This window comes from Zalophus californianus, chromosome 6 (genome assembly GCF_009762305.2).
Source record: "Zalophus californianus isolate mZalCal1 chromosome 6, mZalCal1.pri.v2, whole genome shotgun sequence".
In the NCBI taxonomy this organism is placed as follows: Eukaryota; Metazoa; Chordata; class Mammalia; order Carnivora; family Otariidae; genus Zalophus; species Zalophus californianus.
The window spans coordinates 82,821,518-82,840,360 of NC_045600.1; the positions used below are offsets into that span (position 1 = coordinate 82,821,518).

The 18,843-nt window shown below is 37.6% G+C and overlaps 1 protein-coding gene across 4 annotated transcripts in view; it reads left to right on the forward strand.

Annotated features, from left to right (window-relative positions):
* The window catches only part of KNL1 (kinetochore scaffold 1), a 59,424-nt gene extending 47,737 nt beyond the window's left edge, over positions 1-11,687 (forward strand). For all 4 annotated transcript variants that reach the window (XM_027572321.2, XM_027572322.2, XM_027572323.2 and 1 more), the window contains 9 exons: positions 2,993-3,070; positions 3,438-3,477; positions 4,377-4,478; positions 4,923-5,023; positions 8,321-8,389; positions 9,252-9,361; positions 9,730-9,848; positions 10,559-10,681; positions 11,458-11,687. In XM_027572321.2, coding sequence (XP_027428122.2) covers positions 2,993-3,070; positions 3,438-3,477; positions 4,377-4,478; positions 4,923-5,023; positions 8,321-8,389; positions 9,252-9,361; positions 9,730-9,848; positions 10,559-10,681; positions 11,458-11,599 — 884 coding nt within the window. In that variant the 3' untranslated portion in view covers positions 11,600-11,687. The remainder of the gene's footprint in view (positions 1-2,992; positions 3,071-3,437; positions 3,478-4,376; positions 4,479-4,922; positions 5,024-8,320; positions 8,390-9,251; positions 9,362-9,729; positions 9,849-10,558; positions 10,682-11,457) is intronic.
* The last annotated feature ends 7,156 nt before the right edge of the window (positions 11,688-18,843 follow it).

The following is an 18,843-nucleotide window of genomic DNA, read 5'->3' on the forward strand; positions in this document are numbered from 1 at the left end:
TCTCCCTGTGATGTTTCTTATGTCTATTAAAGACATCACTATTGTTATAAACTGTAAAAAGCTAAAACTTTCTTTGTCTTTGAGTTTCTCTTACCAAGTCTTTACTTCTTCAGCATCTCTTGTATTCTTTCCCATTTCCATTAAGGCTATCATTAATTCTGACGTACTATTTCAAATTTTCTAACTAATCTATCTACACTCTTAACTTCATTCTGTCTCCTTCCAGTCCAACCTGCACATTGCTGCCAGATTAAATAATTATGAAGAACAGTTTTCATTATGTTACTTCTTTGAAAAACTTGTCTTTCCATTTATAACAAAATAATGTCCAAACACCGGAGCTTGACATTTAACATTCTCTACAATCACTTTTTTCTCCAGTCCTTTTTAGATCTTCCTTTCTTATGTGATTTACTTTTATTTTTTTATTATGCATCCCAAATTCCAACCAAATCTTGTTATCTCTATGCAGTAGTGCCACTTTGTCTTTGCTAGTGCATTCTCCTGTTTTCTACCAAAGGAGGTAGTCATCATCTCCCTTGAGCTCCTATAGCTATTTTGTTAGTCCTTATAGTAGCTATACATCTACTTGTAATTATAGTTACTTTTGCATAGTTTATCCCCCTAACTAAATTGTAAGCTCCATGGAAGCAAGGATCAGCTTTTATTTTTCTCCATATCCCTCAGAGTTCTTAGCACTATGCTTTGTATTGAGTAAGTACTTAGGACATGTTTTCTGCATTGCATTGATAATGAGTATATGAATTCCATAATCTTAGACTGCCCTACCCCTTTGTTCATTACCTTTTTCTCTACTTCACACACAAAAAAATAGAAGCTATTAAGCCACAATTTCTAAACTTCCTATTGCCAAACAAATCAAACTTTTATATATCTATATCCATTCTTTCATCCATCCTTCTTTTCCGTAAGACCAATCTTTCCACCTAAACTTTGAGTTCCATCCCTTCTTATCATCTGAGGAATTTCATATCACTGATTTTTCCTTATCTCTTATATATTCAACCTCCCAGCCTCCTCTCTGAAGGGTATATTCACCTCTCTTTCATCTTTAAGAATACCAAAACCACACTTCCCTCTCTAGGACCCACTAACAAATGGCTCTCTATTTCTTTCTCATTCCTGCATTATTCCTTGTGCAAATATGCTGAGTACCTACAATGTGCCATGTACAATGCTTAGTGCAAAGAATACTATGGTGATAAAAACAAAAACTTAGGGGCGCCTGAGTGATGCAGTTGGTTAAGCGTCCGACTCTTGGTTTAGGGTCAGGTCGTGATCTCAGGGTTGTGAGATCAAGCCCCACCCACGTTGGGCTCCAGCTCAGTGTATAGTCTGCTTAGGTTTCTCTCTCCATCTCCCCAACTCTCCTGCTTATGTGCATGCTCACTCACGTGCACATGCTCTCTCTAATAAAAAAAATGAATTAAAGAAAAAGTTTCATGGCCTTGTGGAGCATCTCATCTAGAAAAGAATATAAGAATTAAACACATAGGGGGCGCCTGGGTGGCTCAGTCGGTTAAGTATCTGCCTTCAGCTGAAGTCATGATCCCAGGGTCCTGGGATGGAGCCCCCGCCTCGGGCTCCCTGCTTAGCAGGAGGTCTGCTTCTCCCTGTACCTCTGTCCCTCCCCCTCACTAATGCTTTCTCTCTCTCTCTCAAATAAATCTTTAGAAAAAAGAAATAATTTTGCAGCAAGTGGTTACATGATAAGTGGTTACAAAAGAGGTTACATGGTGCTGTAGTCCTGAAATAGAAATCTAACCTAGTCACGTTGGGAGGGGCTTCCCTCTGAGGAGGTGGCATTTAAGCTAAGATCTAAAGAATGAGGAAGAGTTAAAGTGAGGAGGGGAGAGTAGACTATTTAATATAAATACACGTGCAGAAGCTCTTATGGGAAAGAATATGCCAAGTACAAGGGTCTGAAATAAGGCCAATGTGGCTGGACTAGAGAGAGCATAAGAGAGAACATGATCTGAGATAAAGCTGGAGATGTCAGCTTAAGAGGCCTGGCCAAGGAGGGCCTCTTAAGGAGTTTTGACTTATAAAATAATTTTATATAAAGAACTAAAGAGAAAATACAAAATATTTTTAAGAATTAAAAAGAACAGGGATGCCTGGGTGGCTGTCAGTTAAGCATCTGCCTTCAGCTCAGGTCATGATCCCAGGGTCCTGGGATCGAGTCCCACATCGGGCTCCTTGCTAAGCGGGGAGACTGTTTCTCCCTTTACCTGCTGCTCCCCAGTGCTTGTGTGCTCTCTCTCTCTCTGACAAATAAATAAATAAAATCTTTTAAAAAAAGAAGAAGAATTAAAAAGAACAGGAGCACCTGGGTGGCTCAGTCAGTTAAGCGGCTGCCTTCAGCTCCAGTCATGACCCCAGGGTCCTGGGATCGAGCCCCACATCAGGCTCCCTGCTTAACAGGGAGTCTGCTTCTCCCTCTCCCTCTCCCTCTGCTGCTCCCCTGCTTGTGCTCTCTCTTCCCTCTCTCTGTCAAATAAATAAATAAAATCTTTTTTAAAAATTATGTTTTTGAGGTAAAAATCTAAACTTATTTTGGATGTGGGAAGGAAAGGGATCTTAAGGGTGAGGTTTTAAGATTTCAAAAACAAATTAAAATTTTAAAATGTGCATGCATGCATTTATATATGTGTTATCTGTTCCTGTGTCTTGTCCATGGGATTGCCTCCCAATAACTTTGATGTATGCAAATTATATATAAACAATTTCTACCTCAAAGTGGCCCCTGAAGTTGCTGTTGGAGATCATTGCCATATGGCTCAAAGTGCACTTGTCTGCCACTAGAAGCAAGTCTTTGTATGAAATTATAATTATAGCTCAGTGCTTTATTGGTGAGGAAAATGGGGAATAATGAGTGTTTGTGAAATATTGTTAACAATTCATTTTGGGACCATCTTTTTTTCTGTGGTTATTTTTTACTGAGTTATCCTAATGCACATTGCCTCCTTAGAAACTGAGAATTTGGAGGATGAAGAGAAAGACAGTCCTATGGAAGAATGGGATTCTGAAATGAGAGCTGCAGAGAAAGGTAACTGAAGGGGTGCCTGGGTGGCTTAGTTGTTTGAGCATCCGACTCTTGATTTCGGCTCAAGTCTTGATCTGTGTCGTATATTGAGCCCTGTATCAGGCTCTGCTCAGTGTGAAGTCTGCTTGTCCCTCTCTCTCTGCTCCTCCTCTCTCTGTCTCTCTTTCTCTCTCTCACTATCTCAAATAAATAAACAAAATCTTTAAAAAAGAAAAGGTAACTGAATTAATTAAGGAGATAAATGGGGGGAAATCTATTCTTTATTTAGGTGAGATTAAGTGATACAGAATTTTCAATAGAACAAATGATTTTTGTGGCAACATTTTAATGTGTCTGTTCTGATAAATTTGTTTTGTTTTTCTTTCCAAAGAACTGGAACAGCTGAAAACTGAAGAAGAAAAGCTCCAAAGGTCAGCCTTCATTTGGAATGTTAGAAAATAGGCTAACTTTACAGGCCTAAATGACTTCCTACCTCCAAAAACTGAGATTAGGCACATGAGTATTGACTTAAGACTGACTCAGGGCTTCTACTCCACCTTGAACTTGACCCATCTTAGTTGACAACATTTTCGAAGCACTTACTGTTTACAGGGCGTTAATCCAAGGTAGTATTTTTCGAGCTTGAATAGTATCAGTATCCTTTTGAAGAAAATAAACCTAGCATTAAGCTGTTTTTGTATTGTACTTTCATATTATACTTAAGTATAAGTAAGTATAAAATGAGGTATATTTTTCTTATTGTCAGGGGTCTTATTTAACTATAAGACTAAAATGAATCAAATATAAGTAATGACAAACCAATAAAATTCCAACTGACAACATTAATTTGACAGGTGATAATGTCTGGCTAAAATTAAATTAATGCTAGCAAAATGACTAACAAGGCATAAGTTCTATTTAGCTCTAATAAACTAAACAAAACCAAACATAGGCATCAAAATTATGGCATGTCTCAGTTTTAAGGTGGGCATTCTTATGATCTACATTATGTTTATATTTTATCATCAAAACAAAAAATAAATTTTAAATAATCTTAAAGAGTATGCAAACCTTCAAGGATACCTTTATGGATCCTAATTTTGAGAACCATTTATTTAAGCCTTTCCTAATTAGACCCACATTTCTAGATTAATGCTTATTGAAAGGAAAGAAAGAAAGAAAGAAACCTAAAAAAACAAAAATGGATGCCATTCACTTCAGTGGGGAGCTATCTAGCATGTGACTTCTTGTCGTAAACCTTTATTTTAATGGAGTCCAAATTCTCTGACAGCAGCCTTATCTTGCTATGAATACCTACTTTGATTTGCAGAAATCTTTTAGAACTGGAAGTACAGAAAGAACAGACCCTTGCTCAAATAGACTTTGTACAAAAACAAACAGATAAAACTGAAGAGCTACTGGATCAGCTGAGGTAAGGAAAAGTAGATGTCGTTAGTTTGTGTTTTATCCTGTGCCTCTGTAGTCGTCTAAACCTCTTACAGCAGTTGACATGTGTTTGTAATGTGTATCGCTGTTTTAACTATAGTACAATACATTCTCAAAAAGAGTCAGTGTACCCAGCATCAAGCTGAAGGTATATGAGGTAGGAAAGCTATGAAATTATAATTTTAAAATATTTAACACCTTATATTGCCTAAACTTGGCTTTCTCTGATACACAATTCAAAATTGAGCCAATTCTTTTTTTTTTAAGTATGTTTGTACATTCACAGTATTTGAATCAAAATATTGATTGTTCCCCAAGCCAGTAGAAAAACTTCAGCAGCTGTTGCTGATACTGTTTACATGGTATCAGAAGTTAACTCTCTTCTTTTACCTCAGAAAAAAATTATTTGTCTCTCTTTCTTTCTCTCCAGCTTGTCTGAGTGGGAAGTCATTGAATGGAGTGATGATCAAGCTGTATTCACCTTTCTTTATGACACAATAGAACTTACCATCACCTTTGGAGAGACAGTAGGTGAGTAGCAAAAGTAAGATAATTCCTCTGCAGGAAAATGTATGGCTAAACTCACTAGAGAGTCCATTCTTTATTTTAATACAATAATAACTATTGACATAATGAAAGCACTGCTGAAAATCTTAGAAGAGTTGATCACTTTAATTTGTGATAATAGAATTATGCAAATTATATAAAAATTCAATGGGGCACCTGGGTGGCTCAGTCATTAAGCATCTGCCTTCGGCTTGGGTCATGATCCCACGGTCTTGGGATCGAGCCCCGCATTGGGCTCCCTGCTAGGTGGGAAGCCTGCTTCTCCCTCTTCCACTCCCCCTGCTTGTGTTCCCTCTCTTGCTGTGTCTCTCTGTCAAATAAATAAAATCTTCAAATATAAATAAAAATAAAAAAATAAAAATTCAACTAGTGAAATTTGACCTTTGTTGAATTACATTAGATGATAGAAATTTTATGTATCCAAATAATGGATCAACATGCTATTTGCATCTATTTATTCTGAGTTCCTTTTCTCCATCTGTGTTTTGTGATAGAGGATTTACTCTAATGGCTGATGACTGTTAACTTTTTTTTGTACTGAAGTTAACCTGAAAAAATTGGAAGTTCTTTGTGTAATGGTAGGCTTATCAAAGTAGGTAGAATCACTATATGGTGGCTGGACGGAGTTCTAGCTGTTTTGTTGAGAGTCTCCTGTCAGTGTTTTTAGGTCTTTTCTCTGAAACAGTTTCAACATGGCCAAACAAACTTCACAGTCTCTTACCCTCCACACAGGATTCTCCTTAAAAGTTCCTTTTCTCAAAGAATACCATCAAGACGCTTGAGTGGCTCAGTCGGTTGAGCGTCTGACTCTTGGTTTTGGCTCACGTCATGATCTCAGAGTCCTGGGATCAGGCTCTGTGCTCAACACAGAGTCTGTTTGTCCCTCTCCCTCTGCTCCTTCCCCTGCTCATGCTCTCTCTCTCCCAAATAAAGAAGTGTATAAAATCTTTTAAAAATATTAATAATACCATCAACTTCAGTCCAGGTCCAAAATTAAAACTTAGGAATTAGGGGTGTCTGGCTGACTCAGTCAGTAGAACATGCAACTCTTGCTCTCAGGGTCATGAGTTCGAGCCCAACACTGAACGTGGAGCATACTTAAAAATAAATAAATAAATAAATAAATAAACAAACAAAAAATAGAACTTAGGAATCACTCTTTACGTCTTCATCCCTTGTCAGGCATACCTAATCATCAATAAGACTTAGGGATTTTAATTTCTTAATACTGATCCACATTTCTTTGTTTCCTGTCAGTAGTCATCTCTAACCAAATGGCTACAATAACATTCCATCTGGCCTTTCTGAGTCCCCCCTTTTTCCTCTCCAATTCATCTTCCTTCCTGTAGCTATGGTGATTATTGGAAATTGAATCATGCACCTAATATTCTTAGACTAATGATCAAAATATTTGTTATGGCCTATAATGTCTTGCATGAATTGAATTTTTCCTCCTTTTCCTGCCTCATCTTAAACTATTCTCTGCACTTTGGCACATGGATTTCTTTCATTTCCTTTTTTTTTTTCCTTAAGTAGGGTCGACACCCAACATGGGGCCTGAACTCATGACCCTGAGATTAAGAGTTGCATGCTCTCCCAACTGAGCCAGCCAGGTGCTCCTCTTTCATTTCCTTAAAAGGTCCTAGTCTTTTCATGCTCAATCATGTTCCATCCTACCTCAGGACCTTCATAATGATGTTTTTTATGCCTGGAAGCCCTTTCCCTTTGTCCATTTGGACTGCTATAACAAAAAATGCCATCAATTGGGTAGTTATTGAACAACTGAAATTTATTTCTTATATTTCCGGAAGCTGGAAGTCCAAGATCAGGGCGCCAGTATGGTCAGGTGAGAGCCCTCTTCCAGGTTGCAGACTTCTCATTGTATCCTTACATGCTGAAAGACCAAGCTAACTGTTTAAGTTCTCTGTAAGAGCATTAATCTCATTCATGAGGGCTCCACCCTCCTGACCTAATAAATGTTTTCCAAAGGTCCATCTCCTAATACCATCACAGGGGGCATTAGGATTTCAATATATAAATTTGATGGGGGAACACAAACATTCAGACTATAGTACTCCCTTTTCACTAAATGAATTTCTGTTAATAATCCTTAAGAGCTTAACTCAGTTATCACTTTTGCAGGAAAGTTTTCCCTGACTCTCCTTTTATCCACTTCCTCTACTATTTGCCCTCCTATTATATATGTTCTCATTGCTTCCTGCAGTTTTCCTTAATAGTGCTTATCATTGATTGTAGTTTTTGGTGTTTATTAGTGTAATTATCTGTGCATCCCCTGAGTTATAAGCTTTTTGAGAATATAAATTGATTGTGTCTGTTTGTCTCACTAATACATAGAGAATATTCAACAAAGTAAAAAGAACCGAATTTGAGAGACAGGAGATAACTCTAGAATTTGGAAGAGGAAGCAGCTCTCCTGGCTACTTAATTACTGTAATGCTAATTACTGTACTGTACTGTAATGCTAAAAGCATAAATCATTTTCACTGTATTTGTAAAAAGATAGTAGGTATGAAGAGACGATAGTCATTTTTTTATATGATGTCTGAAAATAGTATCTTTGCACAAAAGTTAGGAGTCAAGGAGGAGGCCTTGATAAATTTACAATAAATGTACTACACCTTAAATTTCCTTCAGAGACTTGCCAATAAATGTAGTTCAGCAGTTTCAGGAGGAGCGTTTGCCATACACAAAGAATAATATGATTCAAGGATACACCTTTAGGGGCACTTGGGTGGCTCAGTCGGTTAGGCATCTGCCTTTGGCTCAGGTTGTGGTCTCGGGGTCCTGGGATCGAGCCCCACATCGGGCTCCCTGCTCAGCAGGGATCCTGCTTCTCCCTCTCCCTCTGCCCCTCCTCCCACTTATGCACGCATGCTCTCTCATTCTAAGATAAATAAAATCTTAAAAAAAAAAAGATACATCTTTCACTGCTTATATAAAAAAACCCCAGCTACGCAGAAAAAGTAGGATTCTAAAGTACTGAGTTGTATGTAGTTTAAAATCAGATAATAAAAAGAAGTAATGGGGTGCCGGAAGTGGCTCAGTCAGTTAAGCATCCCACTCGATTTCAGCTCAGGTCATGAAATTGAGCCCTGTGTGGGCTCAACATGGCATCTACTTGTCCCTCTCCCTCCGCGCTGCGCCCCCCACCACCTGCTTGCACAGGTGCACTCTTTCTCTCAAATAAATAAATAAAATATTTTTTAAAAAAAAGTACTGCTTTTATTCTGGTTCTTCTAGTTGGTCTCCTTTTCCTGGACAAGGCTTATAGGAAGATTGTTGACCTGAATTTTCAGTCTCTTTTAGATGGTAAGTCCAAACACTTATCCATTAAAAATTTGTTGAATATTTACAAGTGTAATTTGCTCCTTGAGAACTCTTTCATATACAAAGTTAAATATAAACAATAATATAATTCGTACTTAGAAATGTGTATTAGACATATAATTGCTTGGGTAATGTTCTAAATATTGGGTAGGGCTTAAAAGAAACTATATTTTTAATTATTACTAGATTGTAAGCAATGATTAATAATAGCTATTTCCATAATTCAAAAGTTACCATTCTGAGTACTTATACTATATCAGGCATTTGTATTATTTATATCAACACTTTGAGGTAAGTATTCCTTGTTTTACAAATTAGGGAACTATAGCTCAAAGAAGTAAGTGTGCTTAGGATCCCTCAGGTTGTAAGGAAAGGCAGTATTTAAACTTGTTTAGGTTGTATTTAAACCCATGCTTTTAACCAAGTTCTGTTCCGTATATGATAAAGGCTTGAGTTTTTATAAGATGTCTATGTTTGGGGCACCTGCGTGGCTCAGACCTTTGGCTCAGGTCATGATCTCAGGGTCCTGGGATCGAGCTCTGCGTCAGGCTCCCTGATCAGCCGGGAGTCTGCTTCTCCCTCTCCCTCTCCCTCTGCCCCCGACTCATTCTCTCTCAAAGAAATAAAATCTTTAAAAAAAAAAGAACGTCTGTGTTCACTATATATATGTTTTTATGAAATGAATATATATTTCATTTTTTCATAATTATGAAATGATTTATGAATTGAAAATAAAATGGAGAGGATACTTAGACACTTAGTAGTTTGAAGGTATTTCTAGCTTATGTATATATTTGAAAATAAGTAATAACCTGTTTTGATTTTTTTTCTTTCCCTTCCTCAGAGGATAAAGCTCCTCCTTCCTCCCTTTTAGTTCATAAGCTTATTTTTCAATACATTGAGGAACAGGAATCCTGGAAGAAGAAATGTACAACACAGCATCAAGTACCCAAGGTAAATCTGATTGAAGTATTTTGTAGGAAAATTATATGTCCCAAAAAGCAGAACTGAAATGTCATATATTTAATCCTGAAACTATAAATATATTAAATTGTTTAACTTCAAGGGATTCTTTATTAAAAAGCCACTAAAGGGCGCCTGGGTGGCTCAGTTGATTAAGCGACTGCCTTCGGCTCAGGTCATGATCCTGGAGTCCCGGGATCGAGTCCCACATCGGACTCCCTGCTCAGCGGGGAGTCTGCTTCTCCCTCTGACCCTGCTCTCTCTCTCTCTCAAGTAAATAAATAAAATCTTTAAAAAAAAAAAAAAGCCACTAAAAACAGAAATGTTTTCATAATTTTTTTTCCCTCAATTTTTCCCAGATGCTTCAAGAAATCTCACTGGTAGTGAGCCATTGTAGACTCCTTGGAGAGGAAATTGAGTTTTTAAAGAGATGGGGACCAAATTATAACCTAATGAACATAGATGTGACTAATACTGAGTAAGTACATTATTTCCCCAGGGCTGCCATAACAAAGTACTGCAAACTCAGTGGCTTAAAACAGCAGCAATTTATTGTTTCACAGTTCTGGAGGCTAGAAGTCTGAGATCGAGATGTTAGCAGGGTTGATTCTTTCCAAGGGGCTGTGAAGGAGAATCTGTTCCATGCCTATCTCCTAACTTCTAGTGATTTGCTGGCAGTCATTAACATACTTTGGCTTATAAATATATAATCCTAGTATCTGCTTTCATCTTCACATGATGTGCTTGCTTCCTGTGTGCATGTTTGTGTCCACATGTACCCTTTTTATAAGGACACCAATCATTTTGGGTTAGGGGACCGTCCCACTCCAGTAGGACCTCGTCTTAATTAATTAAATCTGCAGTTACCTTATTTCCAAAATAAGGTCACATCCTGAGTTACTGGAGGCGAGGGCTTCAACATATGGATGGCAGGAGGGGACATAGTTCAACCCATAACAGTAAATAGTCAAAAATTTATTAAAATGATTTATTTTAATGAGTTTTATGACTAGCAAAAAATGATACTACTAATAATACTTTGTTCCAGATTTTTTACCCATTGTCCATTTGATAAGGACAAGTGAATAATGTACTACCTAAGTTTCACATATGAGTATAAAAGGAAAATGTATTTGTTTCATTCTGTTTTTGTTTTGTATTTTTAATTGAAGATCTTGTCTTTTATAGATTGAGGCTTTTATTCTCCAGCTCTACAGCATTTGCAAAATTTGAGATAACTTTACCTCTCTCAGTTCATTTTCCAACTGTCCCATTACCTTTCTCCATTCAGAATCACCTTGGAAACACTGGGTAAGTAAAGAGCCATCAGGATAGGGCTCCTAACTACTTTTTAACCTATGTTGTGTCATTTGAAAGATCTCTCAAAGTGGTCAGAAATAATGCATATACCATTATTGGATATACCAGTAATGGATAATCCCCCATAGTGAGTGCCAAATGTCACTTCTCTCTGACTTCATTTTGAAAAATTTGTTCTTTTAAAGTCAGTGACCTTCATTTCTAGCTCCAGTGGATGCTGGAGACCATTGGTCTATTCTTTTATATTTGCTCTACTTTTGGAATACTCTTACCTAAAGCAGGAACCAAGAAGGAAAAAAATGGGTATAAGCTTAGCCCAGATCATATATAAACAACTTTTATGGCCTTAAAAACAGAATAAGCACTTAATCATTTAATAATCACTTAAAAAGCTGTGTAGTCATAATGCTTTTCTCAATTAGTCTTTGTAACCAGATATAACAATATTTCATTCCTACTATATGTCTTGTGACTTTTTAGACACACTGCTGACAGTTTGTAAGGTGGCAGAGTTTAGAATGCACCCACCTCAAATCCATCAGCAAACACTAACAATTTAGGTTTTTAGCTAAGTCAAGATACCTCACAGTTCATAGAGAATTGCTCTTTGGCCTTGTTTTGGAATCTCAATTCCAATTGGGCAGGCTATTTCTAGAAATGCCTGTTTGTGCTTCCTAAGAGACTCAGAAACCATCCCCAAAAACATGAATTCCAGTGAAATGGAGATAAGTATCCAGAAAAATTAATGAACCTTTTGTTCTTTCCAGCCACGATGAAATCACTGCAATTCTATCTAAAGTACCACTGGAGGACAACTACCTAAAGAATGTAGTCAAGCAAATTTACCAAGATCTGCTTCAGGACTGCCATTTCTATAGCTGTAACAACCAAGCACAGTGCACTTCATAATGATACTATGTCAGAGTATCCATTGCTATTTAATCTTTGTCTTTAGGTCATAGAAAGAAGCCTAATAAAATTCCTTCTGATGATGTTATAGTTAATTTGTATGGTTAGTTTTTAAATTTCTGCAATCGGGAACAATGGCCAGCCTCAAATACCATATTATCAACCTGCTCCTCTTTTTACAAAAGGTTTAAATAGTAGAACACTTAGGGGAAAATTTCTTCTAATTAAAGTTGTGCTCTCTGCTATAGGACAAGCCCTGAGAAGTAACGTTAAGTGTAAGAGGAACTGTCACCTCTGACAAAAACATTAGCCATTTCCTCATATATAGAACTATGATTTTTAAGTTGCCTGGCTTCTGCCTAGCAGGTATTTCTGGAATAGAGATCTATCTGTCTACAAACTTTTCATCCTTCTTTTTCTCCATTGCAAAAATGTTAAGAAAAAACAGTAGCACTCAGCTATTCAAATGGTTGCCATCTTTTCTTGAGGGCCTTGCCTTCTTTTATTACATAATGTCTATTAATGTTTTCTTAAGTATAATTTCATAGAGAAAGTTAATTCATTTTGGCCCAGTATGTATATGTAAATATATTAATTTTTTTGTGTGTTTGTGATGTAGTAGGGAGATATATATAGAAATACATAGAGCTGTAGGGACGCCTGGGTGGCTCAGTTGGTTAAGCAACTGCCTTCAGCTCAGGTCATGATCCCAGGGTCCTGGGATCGAGCCCCCCATCGGACTCCCTGCTTGGCGGGAAGCCTGCTTCTCCCTCTGACCCTCCCCCTGCTTGTGTTCCCTCTCGCTGTCTCTCTCTCTCTCTGTCAATTAAATAAATAAATAAAATCTTTAAAAAAAAAAAAGAAATACATAGAGCTGTATAGAGAGATACACTTCTGTCTGGGCAGTTTCCATCTTTCTGAAGGATGCTTTGCAGCAAGATTCTCGGTCTCTTTCTATTAAATAATTGTACTTCAAACAATATATCACATTCAAAACCACCAATATTGTCAAGTTCTGGCAGTAGTAATGGATTTAATGTGAGTATTGGTTTTTGAAGCCACACCCTTCTCATACACAAAAATAAGCATATCCATTGATAATGATCGGTATTATCTGTGAGATAGATAAATATGAGAAAACTTGAGTCAAATCCTAATCATGGTAATTTTTGTTTCTTTTATATTTAATTCTAAACTAAAGTATATTGCATTTTTAAACTAATTCATCTTAAAATTTTGCTTTATACTTTAGGATCAGGTTAAAGTCCTATGCATCCCATGAATATTATCTCCGCTCTTGAATTGGCTTTTACTTCTGAGCTATTGGTGAAAAAGATGACAGCTTTCAAAGCTTTTAAGCTTTGAAAGTCAACATAAAAGTCAACATAAAAGTCAACATAAAATTCATTTCCATAAAAATCAAGATGTAAACATGAACTCCTTGAAAAACTTTTAAAGTCACCAATATGGTCTGTTTTCCATGAAACTTAAATTAGTTTTCTTACTGGAGTTATTTTATTTCTTTTCTGTAAACCTGAAAAGTAGAGGTTTTGTTTTATGCATTTTGGTAACCTGGAATGGACCAACTCCAAGAATGATTTGGCTTGTAATTATGATCTCTGCTTCCTTTATGGGTTTGGCTACATAATTGTAATATTTAATTATTTCTATTTGTTCAAAGGATTGGCTATTTTTATAAAATTTTTTGGAAGTTGTTCCTTCACTGATTAGAAGCAGGTTGGTTTGGGGCGCCTGGGTGGCTCACTCGTTGGGCGTCTGCCTTCAGCTCGGGTTGTGGTCCCGGGGTCCTGGGATCAACCCCCACATTGGGCTCCCTCCTCTGTGGGAGGCCTGCTTCTCCCTTTCCCACTCCCCCTGCTTGTGTTCCCTCTTTCGCTGTGTCTCTCTCTCTCTGTCGAATAAATAAATGAAATCTTTAAAAAGAAAAATCAGGTTGGTTTTTGCACTATTAAAATAAGTTTATTATATGACATCTTTTTAAGCAGTGTCTCTTTATGAAGTGAAGAGGGTTTTTTGGGTTGGTTTGTTTGTTTTACCATGTGTTCAATAGACCTTTGAAGATATACCAAAGGAAGCTCCTTCCAGAAACACCCACTTATTTGAAAACTGAGATAAGATTGAAATATGTCAGGACCTGAGTATAAGAACCAGACACAAACCATAGTTATCCCTATGTCTATGTCTCTGAAAGATAGTAAAAACTATTTGAAGTTCCTCAGGAAACTATCATTTCTATGAGCTAATGGAGTGGTTCTCAAAGTATAGGCCCTAGACTAGTAGTGTCAGCTTCACTCCAAACCTGCTGAATCAGAAACACTAGGGTTGGGGACCAGTATTCTGTGTTGTGTTTATTTTTTTAAACTTCCTTTTTTTAAAAAACAGCGTCACTGAAATGTAATTGACATCATATAATTCACCTTTTTTTAAAAGATTTTATTTATTTATTTGACAGAGAGAGACACAGCAAGAGAGGGAACACAAGCAGGGGGAGTGGGAGAGGGAGAAGCAGGCTTCCTGCGGAGCAGAGAGCCCGATGCGGGGCTTGATCCCAGGACCCTGGGATCATGACCTGAGCCGAAGGCAGACGCTTAACGTTAAAATTCACCTTTTAAAGTGCATAATCGGGATGCCTGGGTGGTTCAGTTGGTTAAGCATCTGCCTTTGGCCTAGGTCATGATCCCAGTGTCCTGGGATCGAGCCCCGAGTCAGGCTCCTCGCTCATTGGGGAGCCTGCTTCTCCCTCTCCCTTTGCCTGCTGCTCCCCCTGCTCATGCTCTCTCTGTGTCAAATAATCTTTAAGAAAATAAAATTTAAAAAAAAGAAGTGGTATATATATATACAAAGGAATACTACTCAGCCATCAAAAAAAAGATATCTTGCCATTTGCAACGGACATGGATGGAACTAGGGGGTATTATGCTAAGTAAAATAAGTCAATCAGAGAAAGACAATTATATGTTCTCACTAATGTGGAATTTAAGAAACAAAACAGGATCATAGGGGAAGAGAGGAAAAAAAACGAAATCAGGGAAACAAGCCATGAGACTCTTAATCATAGGAAACAAACTGAGGGTTGTTGGGGGGGGTAACTGGGTGATGGACATTAAGGAGGGCATGTGATGTAATGAGCACTGGGTATTATATAAGACTGATGAATCACTGACCTCCACCTCTGAAACCAATAATACATTATATGTTAATTGTTGAATTTAAATTTAATTTTTTTTTTCAAAAGGAACTCTGGGCGCCTGGGTGGCTCAGTTGGTTAGGCAAATGCCTTCGGCTCAGGTCATGATCCTGGAGTCCCAGGATCGAGTCCCACATCGGGCTCCCTGCTCAGTGGGGAGTCTGCTTCTCCCTCTGACCCTCTTCCCTCTCGTACTCTCTATCTCTCATTCTCTCTCTCTCAAATAAATAAATAAAATCTTTAAAAAATAAAATTAAATAAATAAATAAGAAACTTTGTGATAGTTGTTTGCCAAATTTCCCCCTAATTTGTGGTTTTATTTGACTTTAGTTATAGGTTTTGCCATGTAGAATTTTAAAGATATGTAGTCTAATGTATCAATATTTTCTTTTATGGCTTTTGAGTTTGTGTTATATTTAGATTCTCCCCACTGTAAGATCTATGGTTTCTCTTAGAACTTTTATGGCTTAATACTTTGTATCTTTGAACCAATTGGAGATTTATCCTAACAAAGTTTAAGGATCCAAAATAATTTTTTTTCTAGATGGGTATGTGGCTATCCCAGCTCCATTTAACAAACAGGCTATTTTCCCCCACTGATTTGGAATGACTTTTTTATCATATACTAGGTTTCTCTACGTATTCGTATCTGAGTGCAGTACACAGAATAGTAGCCACCCCTGCAACACCAAAATGTCCATACCCTGAAACCTGTGAATGTCATCACAGTAGGGACTCTTCAGAGCTTTTGAAGGATCTTGACATGGGGAGGCTATCTTGGATTAGCTGGGTAGGCCCAATGTAATCACAAGGGTTTTTATTTTTTTTTAAGATTTTATTTATTTGAGAGAGAGAATGAGATAGAGCGTGAGAGGGGGGAGGGTCCGAGGGAGAAGCAGACTCACTACTGAGCAGGGAGCCCAATGAGGGCCTTGATCCCGGGACTCCAGGATCATGACCTGAGCCGAAGGCAGTCGCTTAACCAACTGAGCCACCCAGGCGCCCATTCCCCAAAAACCCTTAATGTAATTTTAATGAGATCATGTTATATTAAATTTAAAGAACAACTCATGGACAACTGATACCTTTAGATATTAAGTCTTCCAAAAGTATGCTTTTCTGTTTTGTGTCCTTCGTTTAACATCTTAAAATATCCTTTATATAGGATGTGCACTTTTCTTTTTAGACTTATTCCAAGGCATTTTATATTGTTACAGTTTTTAAGTTATAATAAAGACAAGATAAATTCAAACCAAAAATTCAAATAATGTACAAAAGAATACAGATGAAGGCAAAGTCATCCAAAATCTTATAGTGAGCATCATTCCTATATACTAGGCTCTCTTAGCCATAAAGAAGGGTAATGGCTATTGGGTAGGCAACCAATGGTATTGCCATGAATCACATTGGGATTTCTATTGGGAATTCATTTATGTTGAGGAAGTTTCAACTTTATAATTTTGAGCCTTCTCCGGGAAGATGGTTTTGGGGATTTTTCCATAGAGATCCTGAACATTTCTAAAAATTTATTCCTAGACGCTTATGATTTTTGTTACTACTGTGAATAGGATTTTTTTTTTCTATTACATTGTCTAATTAGTTATTAAGACAAAGTGCTGGGTGCCTGGGTGGCTCAGTTGTTAAGCGTCTGCCTTCAGCTCAGGTCACGATCCCAGGGTGCTGGGATCGAGTCCCACATCAGGCTCCCTGCTCCGCGGGGAGCCTGCTTCTACCTCTGCTTCTCTCTCTGTCTCTCATGAATAAATAAATAAAATCTTTTAAAAAATTTTTTTAAAAAGACTTAAAGTGCTGATCTTTTTATATTTCATAATTGGTTACACTAATGTACTTTCTTATTGTCCCTTAAACTGTCTAGGTATGCAATTATATCTGTAAATCTTTCCCAAAATTTACATCTTTTATTATTTATCTTTAATTATTACACCCAGTGACACTTCCTGAGCAATAGTACATAATAGTGGCAATAGACAATTTTGTTTTTGTTTTTTTCTTTTTTATTTAAGTAATCTCTACACCAAATATGGGGCTCAAACTCACAAACCTGAGATTAAGAGTCATGTGCTCTGGGACGCCTGGGTGGCTCAGTCATTAAGCGTCTGCCTTCGGCTCAGGTCATGATCCCAGGGTCCTGGGATCGAGCCCTGCATCAGCAGCCCTGTTTCGGCAGGAAGCCTTCTCCCTCTCCCGCTCCCCCTGCTTGTCTTCTCTCTCTCGCTGTGTCTCTGTCAAATAAATAAAATCTTTAAAAAAAAAAAAAGTCATGTGCTCCTACTGAGCCAGCCAGGAGCCTCAGTTCTTGGTTTTAATGAAAGTATTTCTAACATTTCACCAGTAAGCAGACAATGGCAGCTTGTTTGGAATATGTTTTTTTCTTGATCATGCTAGGGAAACATCTGATTCCTTTTTACCTTTTTCCCCCTTAATGAGGAATTTATGTTGAATTTTATTGAATGTTTTTTCAAAATGATGAAATTAACCCTATGGGTTTTCTCCTTGACCTATTAATATAGTCAATTATAACAGATTTCCCAATACTAGATCATCCTTGTACTACTCAACTGGATCACTTGGACATGACAGTGGGTTTCCCTTTCTGGATTTCCCTTACTATGCTTCAGGCTGACTATGCCAAGAGATTATTATCCTAGGGCACCTGGGTGGCTCAGTTGGTTGGGCGACTGCCTTCGGCTCAGGTCATGATCCTGGAGTCCCGGGATCGAGTCCCGCATCGGGCTCCCTGCTCAGCAGGGAGTTTGCTTCTCCCTCTGACCCTCTTCCCTCTTGTGCTCTCTATCTCTCATTCTCTCTCTCTCAAATAAATAGATAAAATCTTAAAAAAAAAAAAAAAGGAGATTATTATCCTTGAGAGAAAAGATTAGGTTTCTCACAATTAAGTTTTGGTTTTACTAGAGGTTACCTCTGAGATTTCAGATAGGTCACTGGACTGTAATTTAGGATATATATATCCAAAACTTTTCAATTACACACTTAAAAATATATGGATTGCTAGCAAGAACTCTAGTTTCTAATTTCCAAGTATTTAGTGGGTTGTCTTGGAAGAAAGGAACAGAAAACTACTCAAACTGGTTTAAGCAGAAGAAATGGAAGGAAGATTTATTGGAATGTAGGAGTATCTCATAGATCTCAAGAACAGTAAGTGCTGCTGGGCTCCTGAGAAATTGGAAAGATTTGGAAAACAGATTTCAAAATTGTTTCTTTCCTTTCTGTCTCATTCTCTCCCACTTTCTTGGTCTCTCAATTTCTTAATCTTTCTACAGATGGGGTTTCTCTGGTTTGACAACCACACAGCCACAGGAATTTCATTTTTTTTATGTTATGTTAATCACCATACATTACATCATTAGTTTTTGATGTAGTGTTCCATGATTCATTGTTTGCGTATAACACCAAATGCTCCATGCAGAACGTGCCCTCTTTAATACCCATCGCCAAGCTAACCCATCCTTCCACCCCCTCCCCTCTAGAATCCTCAGTTTGTTCTTCAGAGTCAATAGTCTTTCATGGTTTGTCTCCCCCTCCGATTTCCCCTGCTTCATTCTTCCCCTCCTGCTATCTTCTTTTTTTTTTTTTTTAACATATAATGTATTGTTTCAGAGGGACAGATCTGTGATTCAACAGTCTTGCACAATTCACAGCGCTCACCATAACACATACCCTCCCCAATGTCTATCACCCAGCCACCCCATCCCTCCCATCCCCCCACCACTCCAGCAACCCTCAGTTTGTTTCCTGAGATTAAGAATTCCTATGACTCTCATGAATAAATAAATAAAACATTAAAAAAAAAGAATTCCTCATATCAGTGAGGTCATATGATACATGTGTTTCTCTGATTGACTTATTTCACTCAGCATAACACCCTCCAGTTCCAACCACATCATTGCAAATGGCAAGATTTCATTCCTTTTGATCGCTGCATAATATTCCATTGTATGTATATACCACATCTTCTTTATCCATTCATCTGTCAATGGACATCTTGGCTCTTTCCACA